The following is a 16,368-nucleotide window of genomic DNA, read 5'->3' on the forward strand; positions in this document are numbered from 1 at the left end:
AACAAAACGGTCCATATCAAAAATAATTTTCCCCCGAGTGCGACTGAATTCCTAATCAGCCAGGGCTGTTTGGGGAACTGAGGGTACTTCTACCTGCATACAATATCTGACACCTAGTATTGAGTTAAAAGACTGCAAATTCTTCACAGTGTGGCACTGATAGATGAAGATGAAGCAGTGCTGCAATGTTTCTTGGGGAATGGTGTGCAGAAGAATTTGTGTCTTTGTTATTGTTCATCCCACTTCTCCAACTTAGCTTTTGGTGAGGGTTTCACCGTGTGTTAATTTTTTTGGTTTGTTTTGCTAGTTTATATGCAAAATAATTAATTGCAAAATCAGTCTTTTAGGTCTAAATTTCACTTTAATGTTAAAAAAACTCACGAGAGAATTAAAAAAAACTGGTACCGAACAGAATAAGTCGATATATGCTTCTTTTGCACATATAACACCCAGAACACAATACTGCAATTTGTTTTCAAATGCGCTGTTAATCTGCATTTTGCCCATGTTTACATTATGTTTTGAATTGAATAATTTAGACAGCACCCAGACAGACCCACAGAGCTGTACTAAATTACAGCATAATGTTGTTCTATCCAATCGGTTAAATGGATCTCGGACTGCATTAATTGCGGTGGCAACAACTGTGTTGCTAGCAGTGTCATTAAGAAGAGCTTGAAAAGTAAGAATGTAATATTCATGGCTAGCGCGGAATGGAGACAATTGCTGGCCTACGGGCAGGAATATTAACTGGTACAGTACACTGCCGAACTCCATACAGTAATGAGGATATAATATGTTCATTAAACATCTGTTACATGGCATTAAAGGGATTGCTCCTCAGGGCAGCATTGGTCATGCTGCAAGGTTACAGTACAGCAGCTGAGCTCAACTTTATACTCCCAGCAGTCTCTGCAGCCATAGGGACATTTTCTAATGGGCATGCTGTTTGCCCCGACAAATTTTCAAGTAGCGTACACCTTCTTCCTGACAACAAACGTCAACAAAAAAAAAACCCCACACACCTCCTTTATCCTGCCTTTCCTTAACACCACTGCACACTTACTCGGAATACACTACAGCGCTATGAATTTGATGCTCCTATTGGAGGGAAACAATACAGCTGCCCATGTTTATGAAACACTGTCACCTCACACAACACTGGCACAGTTAATAAATTAGGCCTGCATTAAGCTTGCTTTGCCTGGGGGGCAGGTGCAAGACGAGTCTCAGTGTGCCAGAATCACTGTGCCAGTACCACAGAGGCAGAAATGTGCACTAGGTGCAGTCATTCATATCAAGTGCATTTCCTCGGCTGTGGGGAAAGGGCATAAAGCGATACATGCCCTCTGCTGCTGCACCGAAGAAGCTTGTCAGCTCCTGCTGCACCAGGCCAGGCAGGGCGAGACACACACAGACCTGCTCGCCCGTACCAAACCATCCTTCAGGAACCCTGAGCGCTGAAGAAAAGAGTAAGATTAGACAGACTAAAAAAGCAGAGAAACCACTCAGTCTGAGCTCAGCACGGCTCATTTGACAGCGAAGGGGAAAGAGGAGAAACGAAACAATGGAAAACAGACGGAATTCAGCAGAATTCCACTGCACACTGGCAGCCACCAGCCAGGCTGCGTTTCTGCCTGGTAACAGCAGCTGTTTTCCCAGAGTACAGCGTGGGGCCCAGGTACTGGGGGCCACTCAATCTGCCCCACAGCACAGCGTCAGTGCCAGGCACACCCCCACTTCTCAAACACACCCTGCAGGCTCCAGCTCGTGGACTGGTGGTCTGCTAACCTCTTGTCACCGGAGGAAACAACAACGTCAGTGTTCCCTCATGCAAAAGCAAACCACAAAAAGAGTCAGGCACACGCCCAGCTCTGCTCTCTGATGTCTGGATGGTTGGAGCGAGAGCACTGGTATGACCATATGGTCACACACCTTATAAGGAATGCACCCTCCACTTTGCTGGAGAATTTTGCCAGCATGCTGCTGCTTTAGTCTACCAAGATATCCTCTGATTTAGGCAGGTTTCCTCTACACCGCTCTAAAAAGGCCTGTAATTAACAGTTAACATATGCAGTCAGCTGATGGCGTACAGAGAGATTAGACTGCATTTGTTTTGGAAATTATGTGTCTGCCGAATCAATACGTTAAGCCGTTATGTGACTCTGCTCTTTCCTTTCTGATATGGCTGACACAGACCAGGGCTGAACGTGATTAAAAATTCCCTGCTTCATACCGCAAGAGAGAACTAGAACAGCGAGACTTTGAAAAGGCATCGCTACAGTGAGAACTGAGAAACACCTTTTGATGAAGGAAGCGAAGGGTAATACCATCTACTTCACACTACCGAAAACTATAGCCTTGGATATAAGATGAGAATAAAATAGATTGCAATGCCAATCCAGCTTTGAAAATCAAAGCAAGCAATTAGGAAGAAAACACTGTGTAGCACCTCATCTGATTTAATGAAAAAAATAATTCAACTAACTACTAAAACCAGCTGGCTGCGAACTGTAAAACCTAAATCTCAATCAAATGAGTGACATCGGTGTTTTCAAGAGAACCATCAGAAAGAGGTCTCCTATGACAGTCCTGGTATTTTTAATCTCTTTGCAATTACTGGGAAAATGTCCCATTCAGGCAAACTGACCAGCCACATTGTTAACAAAGGCAGATACAGTAATTCCCAGGGAAAACAACAGTGGGCTGAGGTCTCATTTGGTTGTCTTCCTGGGAAAGTCATGGTGATGGCGGAGGAGCCAGACCTTTCTGGATGCAGTCCTGCCGAGATTATGACGCCACGGCGGCGATCACACAGAGCCTCATCCCAGCGCCTTGGACTTGCACCCCGAAATTACCCACTCCCACAAAACACCCCCGGTCCTCCGTCTCACTCCCTGCCCTGCTCTGATCTCCAGCCATCAGCCAGTCCCGCCTCAGCCTGGATAATGACATAAACCTTCATTTTATTTTTTTTTCCCCATTTGAGAAAAACATGGATGATTAAAAAAAAACTAAACCCCATGTAAGCCTTTACTTAAGGGCTTAAAGGGTGTGACAGCCAGCTCGACTAAAATGTGATCCTTTGCTGCCATTAAAAGTGGTGTCCCTGTAATAAATTGTGATAGGAGGATGTTCAGTTGGGGATTACTTGCACAGTCGAGATTTGAAATAAAGTCCAGGCTTCCTCAGATCTGTCCTGCCCTCCAGGACATGTGGCCAGTTAGACCTTTCAAAAGAGATGTCCAGTGCTGGGGCAACACAGCTGACCAGTGAGTGCTTCTTTCAATACTGACCAATAAGCTACGAAACAGGATATTTAAGCAAATAACGATGGCACTGATCTCTTGTCTGTCTAGCACCTCTTGAGAGAAGATAATGGTGCATTTTCAGGAGAAATGGGAAGAGATGGCGGCTGATGTACTGAACTGAGCTGTTTCCTGACAAATCTGCATTCACTTGTTATCTAGAACAGAGCTAACAGCACATGAAACGGCACAACATTAGTGCTCATGCGTGCTAAGGCAGGGAGTGTGTCTTACTTAATGCAGCCTTGAAACAACGAGGCCACAGCCCGGCCGTGTTTCCCTGTTCAGCCCAGCCTTACGTCCTGCGCACAAATGCTTGCGGTTTTCTCTCGGTCTTGCCCAGCCCTTAATTAAAAGTTAGAAGGTACATTCTGCGTCCACGATGGAGAACACCCCCTTGCGAGAGAGATTATATTTTGTGGTCTTCTGTTGATGTGGTCTCTGTGACACAAAGCAGCCAGAAATCATCAACAATAAAAGAATATAAGATAAATAATTAAAACACAATGGAGAAGAGGTGTTTAAATCTATAACTGCTCGTTCAATTGCAGGCACGGCCTCATCTAGTTAGTCTGGGCACAAAGTGAATCAGTAACAGCTTCTGACACTGTCGATCTACCCACTGGTGCCGCCAGCCACCATTCGTTTGGGATTCAACATCAATTAAAAGAAACATCTCTTCCCCAAGAACTGAAAATAAGACACATTTTTCTACCTAGTGTACTCAGCTTACCCTCATTGCTGTTGTGCAGCTACATACTGTAAGAAAAGTCTCCACAGAAATGTGCCCATCCGTTTTAAACTTACAGGGGCTCACTAACTACTCACGCTTTCAATCTTTTCTTGATTTGAAAAATGCAAACAAAACCACACGACTGAAAGTGCTCCCGAGTCCGTCGATTGAAACCGCTTTGTGACGCACACCACCTTCCCTTCCAGCAGCTTCCCCGCGCGGCGATGCTGAGGGCCTGCAGCGTGCACGCAGGCCTCCTCCCGGCGGGGGAGAGGCGATTGCCTTGGCTGCCGTCAGGAGCTCAGGCAGGCAGCACGCCGAGAGCTTCCTCTCCCTGACCCCAGCCCGCACGGCGCTGCCAGGCCCGGGGCCGACTTCAGGAAGCGGAACGGAGCCCAGTGCGGGTCGAGCCAGAACCCCGCAGCGCTCCAGACCGCTGTGACCCGAGCAGGACCTGAACCCGGGTCTCTCGGCGTGCAGCGCTGACAGACCACTATATTCAGACCTCTGGGGCAAAGACCTGGAGAAACCCCCACCTTGCACTTTAAAACAGCTGACTGCAAACTGAACAATGCGTGACATACCTCTCAAGATGCCCAGATGGCAAACATTTACATAGCAAAAGTGAAAGCTATTAGAAAGTAAACACACAAAGAAACATGAACTGTACATAAATGGATATTATTTGGTGGCAGTGTAGTTCCACAGGGTTTAGCGCTGCTGCCCCACAGCTCTGGGTCCTGGTCCTGGGTCCACATGAGGAATCGTGGCAGTGTGAGTGCACCTGCCCGGTAACTGACTGCTGTCCCATCTAGAGCACATCCTGCCCTGCGCCCGCTGTCTGATAGCTGAGGATTCGTTTCACTACAGCCCTATATTGGAGTAAACGAGCGTATATTGCTGTGCAATTTATTATTGGGTTAATAATAATAATTGCTTACACTTATATAGCGCTTTTCTGGACACTCCACTCAAAGCGCTTTACAGGTAATGGGGACTCCCCTCCACCACCACCAGTGTGCAGCCCCACCTGGATGATGCGACGGCAGCCATAGTGCGCCAGAACGCTCACCACACATCAGCTATCAGTGGGGAGGAGAGCAGAGTAATGTAGCCAATTCATAGATGGGGATTATTAGGAGGCCATGATTGGTAAGGGCCAATGGGAAATTTGGCCAGGACACCGGGGTTACACCCCTACTCTTCTCGAGAAACGCCCTGGGATTTTTAATGACCACAGAGAGTCAGGACCTCGGTTTTACGTCTCATCCGAAGGACGGCGCCTGTTTTACAGTATAGTGTCCCCGTCACTACACTGGGGCATTAGGACCCACGTGAGCCACAGGGTGAGCGCCCCCTGCTGGCCCCACTAACACCTCTTCCAGCAGCAACCTTAGTTTTTCCCAGGAGGTCTCCCCTCCAGGTACTGACCAGGCTCACACCTGCTTAGCTTCAGTGGGTTCCAGTTGTGAGTTGCAGGGTGATATGGCTGCTGGCTTTCCCCACGATGGGGCTGGAAGGCGTGTAGGGCCTGGTTTACCTGTCCTTTATGGACAGCAAGTTGAGTGTTTTTTTCCATTTGGCCGAGAACTACAATTAACCCCGCGAGGCACGCCATAAAATAAAAGCCTCACAAGATAAGTTTCTGCCTGAAAAGGGGCGCATGCTTGGGCAGGCTGGAGGACAGGCCAAACGGGAAAAAAACACTGAACTTGCTGACCATAAAGGACAGGTAAACCAGGCCCTACACCCCCTCCAGCCCCATTGTGGGGAAAGGCACAGCGATGGCGCTCTGGACTTGCGGGGAGCGAAAACGACGGTTTCGATTTCTGCCAGAGGTCACAGCTTTCATGAGCCAGCGGATCAGAGACACGACCTGGCCTTGCGTCGGCCTCGGGAGACCCTCAGCGCAGATTAGCACGGTGCTCAGCTAGACAAACAGAGCCAGGGAGGAGGCTGAGGCATAGTAGGTGGTGTGACACACGCGGCAGGAGTGCAACACTGAGCAAACAGCGCAGCTCGCAGCAGTCTGGGGGGTCTGGACAGTGGCGATGAATACAGAGCAGGGATCAAGGGCAGCTGGGCCCTTCAGTGCCTACAGCAGATATACTGGCAGCAGAAGCCAGGAGCCTCTGAACAAACATTTCTTGCTCGACTCTTTGTACTGAGCAACACCGTGTCACCGTTGTACACAAACTGTGAACAAATCCACATGGTATCTTCTGTTTTGGTCTCTGTGATACATTTTGGTGAAAAAGGTCAAATCAGAACCACAGAAAAATCTGAAAAAAATCATCAGCCCTGTATTACAATGAAGAGATCAGATTCAAGTGTTTTCAAAAACCTGAAATTGATAAATAAACCTGTCTTCTATTATTTACCAACATGCTGTGTTTATACATAACTACAAATCTTACATGAAGTGTTGTAATCTATACTGTCCTCCCAGTAATCAGAAGGTTACATTATCTGTAGATATGCTGTAAGTGTCCACTGTAGTGTCACAATCAGAAAGCCCTGCCCTGTATCTCCTAATCCCTTGAAAATAGGGTCATTCTGGGGTCATTCAAAGGTCACGGGCCAGGGGTCATCACAGGTTACAAAAGGGAATTATGAACTGTAGCAACGCCTTCTATACAAACTGCTATTTCCAACAGCACACACATTTCTAAACACCAGCATACGTATGGAAAATCAATACAGAAACTGAAGACACATCTTCAGACAGCAGATTCATTAACCAAATGCCTAGATGGGTGAAGCTGACCCTGAAGAACGCAATAGACCAGGAAACTACTAGCAACCAAATTGGCATGATGGCTCATTTGTAATTGTTCTTTTGTACTAATTAATTACTTAAAAACCACTCAGATACAAGGATTATGGCAATCTGGCCATAGACAGAGATCCAGTGGTACGGTTTTTGGGAGGATTAGAAAGAAGATACACGTGAAGCTATAGCAGTCTAACTGAAACATCAATAGGCATGAAAGAAGCTTTTCAGGTGGGTAGCTGCGTCAGCTTACTTAGGCTGCAAAGGAACAAGTAATAGGTTTATTCCATGCTGAAAAGAGAAGAAAGGAAAAACAATGTTTCAGCTATGGAGCCTTCTTCAGGTGTGAGGCGCTCACACCAGAACAAGGCTCCATAGCCGAAACGTTGTGTTTTCTTTCTTCTCTTTTCAGCATGGAATAAACCTATTACTTGTTCATAAAAGAAGCTTGTCTACGTAGATCCTTTGTTCTCTGGGGAAAGCAGAGTGTCTGTCTACGACTTTCCATAACCCAGTCTTACCTAAACATTTAAAATGCAACCCATTCCAACTATTCTATATTTAAATTAAAACATAATTAAAAACAGTACTAGACTCTTTAAGGTCATGGCTTGTAAATGTTCTTAAAAAATAAATGTAACAGATTTAAATTAGTGATTGCCAATGTGCTATAACAGAAGCAGAAGTCCTCCAATGCCGTTTTGTATGCAGACTCACTCGTTGTGTACTCAAGATCTCAGTGTTTTTAATCAGATGGGGAAAGTCTGCAACCTCCCCCAGCAATCTCACAGTCCCGGCCATGACCTTCCACCCAACAGCACAGAAAGGTTAAGAGGATAAAGAACTTCCAGGTCAGGGGGGATTAGCAGGAAATTGAGTTCTGAACGAGGGATCATCACCTTCCTGGGTAACTGTATCAGCTTCAACCCCGGCAGGCCCTGAAGCTCCCAGCTGTGGCTGCTACCCCAGACTTCCTGGACACAGTACTCCTAACGTTACCCCTCTGCTGTCACGCAGTCCTGCGCCCTCAAGAGCACCAGGTAGCCAACTCTGACCACGTGGCACCAAAGAATCTTCTTGGTTCGTCGCCAGACCGAGCTCCTGGCCAACACTGTCGTTGCTTCCAGAGCTTTTGTCACTAACGACTGGAAAGCATCTAAACAACCTGCAGCTGTGCAGTGCAAGGTCTGCCCAATACAAGAATAAATTCACACATGCCACTGACACAAGGCTGGCTCCATGATTTCACCTGTGGTCTAAGCGAAGACATTATCAAGCAAACCTATCCTTCAAGCAGGTACAAAAAATCTGAAGTATTCTCTTATTGTAATTATAGTACTATAATCTTATTATAGCGCTGTTTTAAAATGAATACTAGAGTTTCAGAATTAAAGTAAAAGCACAAGATATCTTATTACATCTATTAGAGTGGTTATACCTTAAGCACTGGATATCTCTGTATACCAAAGAACATTGCAATATCTGTATCAAGAGTACAGGAAATAATAGTAATGTGAAACTTGGGTGCTTTAGGGATCTCAGAAAATTAAAAAATTACAATCAAAGAAATTACCAAAAGTAATGGGCCATGAGCTGGAAATCCCAATTCAGTTTGGAAAACAAAACATGCAGAAATAACAAAACACAATGTGTCTCTGCTTAACAGATCAACCAATCAAAAATTTACAGACGATCATTATCTGGACGTCATTTTGGGAATGTGTGTCTTCGGTCTGAGAAATTACAGATAAACCAATGACACCCACAGCTGTACAGAACTTCACATTTGAAACTAAATAAATGAAAACGCGCCAAAACAGAACAGCAGTCCAGCTCTGCACTGGAAGGCGGCGCCGCCGAGCGTACCTGCAGACACTGAAGCACAAGGCTCCGGCTGCCATCGCGCCCAGCAGGCCGGCAAGCACGTTCACGCTGTAGGCTGGGGAGCCCAGGGGTAGCAGGTCCAGGGCCAGGCGAGACAGCAGGGTGAACACGGGGTACCCGGGAGGGTGGGCCACCTGGAGGGGCAGGGGAGGACTCCCGTCAGGGCCGGGCACGCCGAGGAGCGCCGCAGCCAGGGGCCGGAAAAGACAGGCTCCGAATCCGCAATTTCAACACGAGGCTGAGCGGGAAGGGGAAAAGAACAGGAGCAGAAGGAAACGGCCAGCCAGAGAAACAGGAGGAGGAGAGCGCTGTGGAAAGCTGAGATCCCGAAAGCAGGAGAGGAAAGACAGACTGGAGAGTGCTACTTAATTAAACGTCTGTACTCTTAATTAGGGTTCCTTGTTGAAAGCTGCGTGTTTATTTCTAAAGGGGCGTCCCTAGTGAGAGAAAGGGCTGTGCTGCGCTCCTACAGAGCTACCCTAACTCCACGGAAGAGCTCACCCTGCCCCCCACAGCAGCACGAGGCGTCTCCTTCCAAGGGTGACCTGCCAGTCCAACACGCCCGGCGCTTCTCAGCGCCAGCTCCACACTGCTAACCTGCTGCAAGCTGACAGCACTGCCTCTAGGGACACACACAATCTGAGCAATTAGCCTAAGTCTCATAAAGACTGATAAGACAGAGTTATTAACGACAAACTCATCCCCATCGCTGATTAAGTCTCTTCAATCTTAGTCTGTGGGTCTCTGGGAGAATTGACTCAAATGAAGGCTGTGCACTTGACACCAGTTCAGCGTGCAAGCCTTCTGTCACCCTCCAGGAAAACTGAACCAGCTTTGTGGGAAAAGCGCGGGGAGAAGTTGAGGGTGGAGGGGCAGATGGGGCGAAGACAGGAAAAAGACACAGGTAGGCAGAACTGATCCGGGAGGCAGGGAGAAGCAAGCAGGAAAGAGCGTGAGAGGAAGAGAAGGGTGGAAGCAGCAGGCAGAGACCCAGGCGGAGAGAACAGCAGCTGACGGAGCTGCGGACGAGCTGGCAGGGAGGAGACGGGCAGAGGCACCAGCCGCAGGAGAAAAAGGTGGCCGCAGAGGGAAGCAGGGACGGGGGATGACAAGAGACGGGGACGGGGAGATGCAGACGCACAACAGCGCGCGGGAGGGCGAGGCACAGCAGAGGCCGACCAGCAGCAGGGCCGGGAGCAAGGCAGAGGGGCCGTGGTACCGCAGGAGGGCCGGGCAGAGGGCAGCGGATCGCCCAGGGTCGTGAAAAGGAGCTGGGTGCAGAGGTGCGAGCTACAGGCACCCGGCACAGAGCGGCGGGGCAGAGGACAGGCCGAGGGCAGCGGCGCCGCGGCAGCAGCTCGTGGCGAACAGGCGGGCCACACGGACTGCGGCACTAACGGCAGGATTACTGGCATAGTGACACCGACACAGCCTCCCTAAAAGGATCACAGCGGCGTAATAAACTTTATTAAATAATAAAACTTATTAGAACTGTTAACCCGATTTAGTTCATTCTTCGCGGCTTACACACACACAAAAAAAAGAGGGGGGTATAATAAGCCTTATACCGTACATAAGGCAAAGCCTACAAAAGCCATCGCCTTACCATTGACTTTAATTGGATTTAAAAAACGGGTTGCAAATTATAGCATTCTGCACTTCTAACTTGGTAAAATAAGTGTATAGAAAAAAAACCTGTAGCCTGAAAGTAAATTAATCTGCTTTCTGCCCATGCTTAATTAAACTTCCTTAATGCTTATAAGAGTTAATGAGTGAATTGATTAAACAATACGGCTAATGCTCACCCCCAGCTCACAGGCAGCAGTGATCAGCTCTCCTGTGGAAAAAATAGAGAGCGAAATTAATGTAAACCCAATAATTACTATTAAGAGATGAGTCCCCTCCAAAGTTTTCCCAATCCAAATACTTGCACTGGGGTTTTGCATTAATTTGCCTGGATCAAAACCTGCAAATCTTCCCAGCGTGACATTTCCTAAGCGGCACGCTTGTTCCCTTCATCTCTCCCCGCTCCCCCGACCCTCCTCCCAGCGCCCGCCTTCCCCTTGCGTGCCCCCTCCGCAGCTGGTCGCCCTCCCCGCCGCCAAACACACACACACCCACCCACCCACCACCGAGAGGCAACAAAGCCCCTCTCTCCCCGCCTAGCAGTGTACCCCACCACGGCCCCGGCAGGCCTCCAGCCTCTCCCCGCGGCAGGAAGGACACAGGCGCCGAGAGATACAGCGCTAAACACGCCGGGGCAAGGATAAGGCTCAGTAACCCAGGGGATAAGTCTGCAGTTTCTGCAGGGCTACAGCTCGGCAAGCCAACCCCCAGCTCTTTACCGTCTTCATTTCTCCATCCCTTTAACCTGCATCAAACATCATTCCTCGCTGAATTGGAGCCGCATGCTTAGTTTAAGCAGAGCCTCCCTTCCCCGTCTCCATGCTCAGATCCCCTAAGAAGCACTACACACTCTGATGCGCACAATATCTTGTCACTGCATTTAAAATACCCTCCATTTTACCACTAATAAGTGAAGAAAACTGCAGAAACGTTGCTGCTGGCAAGCACTGCCTCCCTGGTGCAGCATTTCAAACACTGAAGGACCACAGATGCAGACACCCCTCATTAACTGTTTGAAACATTTAACTCAAACAGGCTAAAATGTCACTTAGCAGCAGCATTCTGCCCTCTCCTGTTAACGACTTTTAAGATGGCATGTGTCTTTCTGCTTGACCTCTGATCCCCCCTAGAGCTAGGTCAACTGATCTTAGAGAAAGAAGGCACATTCGAACAGCACCAATTAATCACGTCCTTTCTACCTTGCAGACGTGCCTGCTCAAAACATCACGACAGGGCATCGACAGCTCTTCAGTCACTCTCTCTTTAATCGATTTCTCACCCAATCCTTTCCTTGGCATCTAAAAACAGTTTTACGTGTTACTAAGGACCATCTGCTGATGCACTAAGAAAGCAACTCATTCATGTGGCTAAACATGATGGAAATGATCTTTAAAAATCCAAAACCGGGGGTATCGCAGGAATGAGGAAATGTGGCAAAACGTGGAGTTTATGGGGAGGAAATCAGGAGCCAAGTATCTGTGTGATTCCAGGGCACAGCAGACAGTCTGTTCATAATCCTGCCATTTCCACACTCTCATTCCTAGACAACAGCCTCACTGTGAGCTGCACTGAGCCACTCGGGGGCAAATCACACCTAAAGAGATTAAAAATGTGAAATCGAGACCTGGAGAATTCAGAGGCGCACAAGACTGGCTCTATCAGAGCAGCATCCTTTACCATCCCTAAAGACTGTGAGATGGGCTGGATGGCGTTTCAAAGCCTCTCGCTCCAGTGCAACGGCGCTGCTCAGCTCCTACCAGGCAGTGCTTCAATACGGGCATTGTAGAAGGAGCAGTTCATCTGCATCCTGCCTGTGGGGAGGAAGCCAGCCCTTTCGCCAACATCTCCTACCAGGCCAAACCTCGGGGAAACTCACTGACAAGGGGCGCCAGCTGCTCCCCCAGTCCTCACCAACCTTTCTATCTGAAATCAGGTCTCATGTGCAGACTGTAACAGGGCCGCAGTGCTGTCGGTCTATATCCAGCCTGGAATTCTGTCTTTAGATGCACTGATGCTCGGGGGTTTGGAAGTCCCCACTACCTCCTCTCCAGATGAAACCCGGAAAAGTCCGTGCACGGCTCCAATTCATCATGACAAAATAAGTCATTAGAAATGATCCACTGTGAGCAAAGTCATACAGATACGGGAGGCTGGTGCAGGATGAATCAACAACTAGCTTCGACCCGAACCCGGGTTCGAGTGCCATCAATTAATTAAATTAATTAACCCAAAAGCTGAAGCCACAGGGCTAACTACCACGCCATCCACTGCGAATTAATGAAAATGGCCTTAATTTATGGGTCACCTCGACTTTGTACAATCAGTGGTTTAAAATCAAAAGCTTTATAATGAAGTAAAAATATCAGGTGCTTTAATGTAGTGTGGTGATAGGGGGGCACATGCACTGGATATGTTAAGAGCTCTGCAGCACCCCTGGGTGAACTGTCAGAGGGATTAGGCTTCTGGGGCTCCCACTGCACTGCTGTCCCTAATCACTTTCCCTACACATGATCACATTTCCAATTCTAATTCTGACGGCGGGAGAATCCGCTGACTCTTCACAAGTGCGACATGTCTTCTGAATAATGAGTGTATTAATTCACAACAGGCTCCGAGTGCTGCCCCTGTCACTTCATTGTCATTTTCACAACACTATCCCCCACAATAAAATATCTATTACCATAATCTTCACTTTTCTGTCACATGCATCTCCACTTTCGGCAAAGTTTCCTTCAGAGCGTCTCCGTAACACCTCTTGTATGCTAATCAAGGTTAAAATGCTGAATAAATGGCGTTAAGACACTAAGAAGATAACTGTGCTTTGCTAAGTCTTGTTTGCATGTGCAATTCCTCCGTCATACGAGCACACCCACAGGAGCTGGGGCAAAGGCCACATCCGAGATGAAGACAGAAAATGTTTTCAGATTACAATCCTGCTCCACTGGTCACAAATACAAATCCCCTACCGGCAACGAAGTGTCCACACAGTCAGCAGAAGGTTGCTCAGACCCTGTTCCTGCACAGCCACTACATGGCCACTTTCAAGAGCACCCCCACAGCACCTTGGAAACATGTCAGTGCTGGCCAGGAGAGATCTATAATTGAGTCCATGAATTTATTACAGGTTTGGAAAATCACAAACAGATCACACACAGTCCCTCTCCAGGGCTAAGGCTGGCCAACACTGGTTCCAGTGCATCCGATGGCCAGCAAACGACCTGTTGCTGCTTTCTGAAGGCCCAGAGACCTGTCCTGAGGATCACAGAGGCCTGGTCAGCCCCAGCGGGGCAGCAGTGAGACGGGGGAGCTGTGAGACCCACTGTCTTCCCCTGCCTGTCTTTAATCTCTGTCCACCTCAGACAGCTTTACTCCAGCCTGGCTTCTGGCACACTGCAGGCTTTGGGGATTAGTTTGTAAATTGAGGGCTTTCAAATTTGTTAAAGTGGCAGCAAATACCAGATTAGCGAAATCAGCGTTAACAGGTGTGAAGCAGTTTGCAGCCAGGTACAATATCCATCGCTGGCAACATATGTTAAATAAGTACAGGGATTTTTTTTTTTTAAAGACAGAAATCTGGCCAGTCTATTGCATCAGCAAATATATAATTCAACCAAAGCTGGGTTTGATATGGAAAAGCTTTTTTCTTTGTGTTGACTTAAAAAAAAAGAGAGTTTCTGTTTCAGGAAACCAAAATAACTTTTAATTTGAAAACAACAGATGCAAAACATAAGATGTTCACTTGTATCCTTTTCATGGAAAAACACCCCTAAGCTCCTAACTCAGGATCCTCATCTTTGTGTAAATCTAGTGGTGACCCCAGAATCCTAATGCTGCACCCCTCATGGCAACATTCTGTAGGACAGTGCTTGGAAACAGGGGGCAATAGTCACAGACTCTCAGCTCATCTGAACTCTTCACCATCTATTATGCGGAAACCTAATTCCTGATGAGGGTCGTGACAACCTGAAGTCAACTCAAGAAGCCTATCCCCCACCCCACTAATTAACCTAGCAAGTCTGCCATCAGGAGGGGGGAGGACACTGGAGCACCTGGATTAATCCCGCCAAAACACAGTGGAGAACATGCAGACTCCCCACAGAAGGTGCTCCAGTCTGGAACTGAACGTAAGTTATGAGTGCTGTGAGGCAACTGCGCAAACCAGCCCTCCACAGTGCCAGCACCAACTGAAATCATTCCACTCAAAACAATGCAAGAATAAAAGGTGCTGCAATGGACATTTCTGCACTGCAGGTTTCCATCTTGTTTGCTAGCAGGCTCTGGTAGCCCAGGACGTCCAATTTAAGTGCTCTGACGAAAAAGCTGTGCACATGGGGATTAGCTACCCCGTAGCTAAACACCTACTTGTCAGCAACACTAACAGCACAGTTGCTATGGTTGAGTATCAAAACATGACTGAGTGCGTTTCAGTTCCTCTGTACCGTTTGAAGACCTTACGGGCTACACTAAAAGTAACGTCAAATTGAAGGGGAATTCATTTGAATTTACAAAGGGGCATGTTTATATGGATATAGGATCAAAACGAACGCTTGTTCCAGAAAAGAAATGAAAGAGGTGTTCACTTTCATTTTCACATCAATCAAATGTTAGTATGAACTGAACTGTGAACGTCGGATTAACTCTGACTTCTGTTCCAATGAAATTCAGGGCGTTAACATATTAAAACGCGTTAAACGGACCGGGACTATTCCACAGTCGGGTAGTAAACGACACGGTACACGTCGATCATCATGATGAAGCAGGTAACACCTGTGCCCCATTACTGTGTACAGAAACGACACACATTCACACGAGCTAAAACATTCAGCATATTTACGAAAGTAACTTTTCAACTCAAAGAAACCAGAAGCTTGCAATATATGTAATTTGAAAGGGGTAATTGTGGGTATGTTTCTATTGACTAAAACGCCATATCAGAGTGAAAGGAACGCAAGGGAGAGACGCCCGTTGCTCGGGGGACGAGGGTACAAGTGTATCTACACAGTAGACAGGTATCAGGCTGCCGTTCAATCAATATTGAAGGTGAAACACGTCAAAGACAAAGCAGCGTTTATCCTCTCCGACTGCTACTCACTCTACCTGAGTCTCCGCCCGGGACTGTCCGTTGCACTCTAGGCAGGTACACGGCCGCCACGCCGGCGGCTGTAGCGCCGCTCAGCAGCCAGCTACCCCAGGACACCGGCCCGCCCGGCCGCGGTGCCGACATGTCGCTGGAGCCCGCTGAGACGTGTTACCGCCGGGCTGGTATATATGACTACAGACTGTCCGGTCTTTAAACCGCAGGGAACAGATCGCATAACCCCGCTGACCGCTCCGATAAACAGCCGCTGCGTTTTCCGGAATCAGGTATAATATTGGGGTGTGTTATCTGCCAGCATGAACACTACTCGACCCACAGAAGCTACCACTTAATAAAAATTCCAGTCCCAGGCTAGCAGGAGAACCAGTTAAACCAGATCAGTCTTTTTCTTTGTCAGGGAGAATCTCCAGCCACAGAACGAGTAGGTCTCTGGCGCTGTATTTTTTTTTTTATCATGCGAAGAGCACTTGCGTACATCGCCTTTTCGGACGATTACGTTTAGTTTTCCTCTAAAAAGAAAAAAAACGTTGCGTGCAATACAATATTAATTTAAAAATCGCCCGAGTAGACCGCTAGTTTTCGGCTCCATGTGTTTGCAAACAAGCTTCGTTTTGGTCCTCTTCCTTGTCTATACCATCTGAGCTTCCGTAGTGGGGGGGGAGCTTTGTTAAGGTCCACATCGGCTATTAAAGTAAATAAGCACACTGAAACACATGCGTATACTGTATTTAAATCTCAATACACAAACATAAAAACACACTTAGTTCTTTTAATGTCCGCTTCACTTAACTGAATAGCGATTTTCACCTGTGATCACCGTCTACCCTGCCTGTTGGCTCCATGGTACAACCGACAGTTTTGAAAGAGGGTCCCGCCAGTGTGTACGAGGTGTTGCGCCGACTCGCGGGCGCCTCCTATCGGCAAGCGGTGGGGGTTCAGCCGGCTG

The 16,368-nt window shown here is 47.7% G+C and overlaps 1 protein-coding gene across 3 annotated transcripts in view; it reads right to left on the reverse strand.

Moving 5' to 3' along the window:
- The window catches only part of tmem260 (transmembrane protein 260), a 31,194-nt gene extending 15,134 nt beyond the window's left edge, over positions 1-16,060 (reverse strand). Inside the window, exons 1-4 of one of the 3 annotated variants that reach the window (XM_088648053.1) lie at positions 12,240-15,406; positions 11,524-11,622; positions 10,504-10,535; positions 8,681-8,832 (exon numbers count right to left, since the gene is read on the reverse strand). In XM_088648053.1, the coding sequence (XP_088504179.1) occupies positions 8,681-8,715 (35 nt within the window). In that variant the 5' untranslated portion in view covers positions 8,716-8,832; positions 10,504-10,535; positions 11,524-11,622; positions 12,240-15,406. The other 2 variants (XM_088648052.1, XM_088648054.1) reach the window with 2 other exon arrangements.
- Between the last annotated feature and the right edge of the window lie 308 nt (positions 16,061-16,368).

This window comes from Lepisosteus platostomus, chromosome 10 (genome assembly GCF_059453375.1).
Source record: "Lepisosteus platostomus isolate fLepPlt1 chromosome 10, fLepPlt1.hap1, whole genome shotgun sequence".
NCBI lineage: Eukaryota > Metazoa > Chordata > Actinopteri > Semionotiformes > Lepisosteidae > Lepisosteus > Lepisosteus platostomus.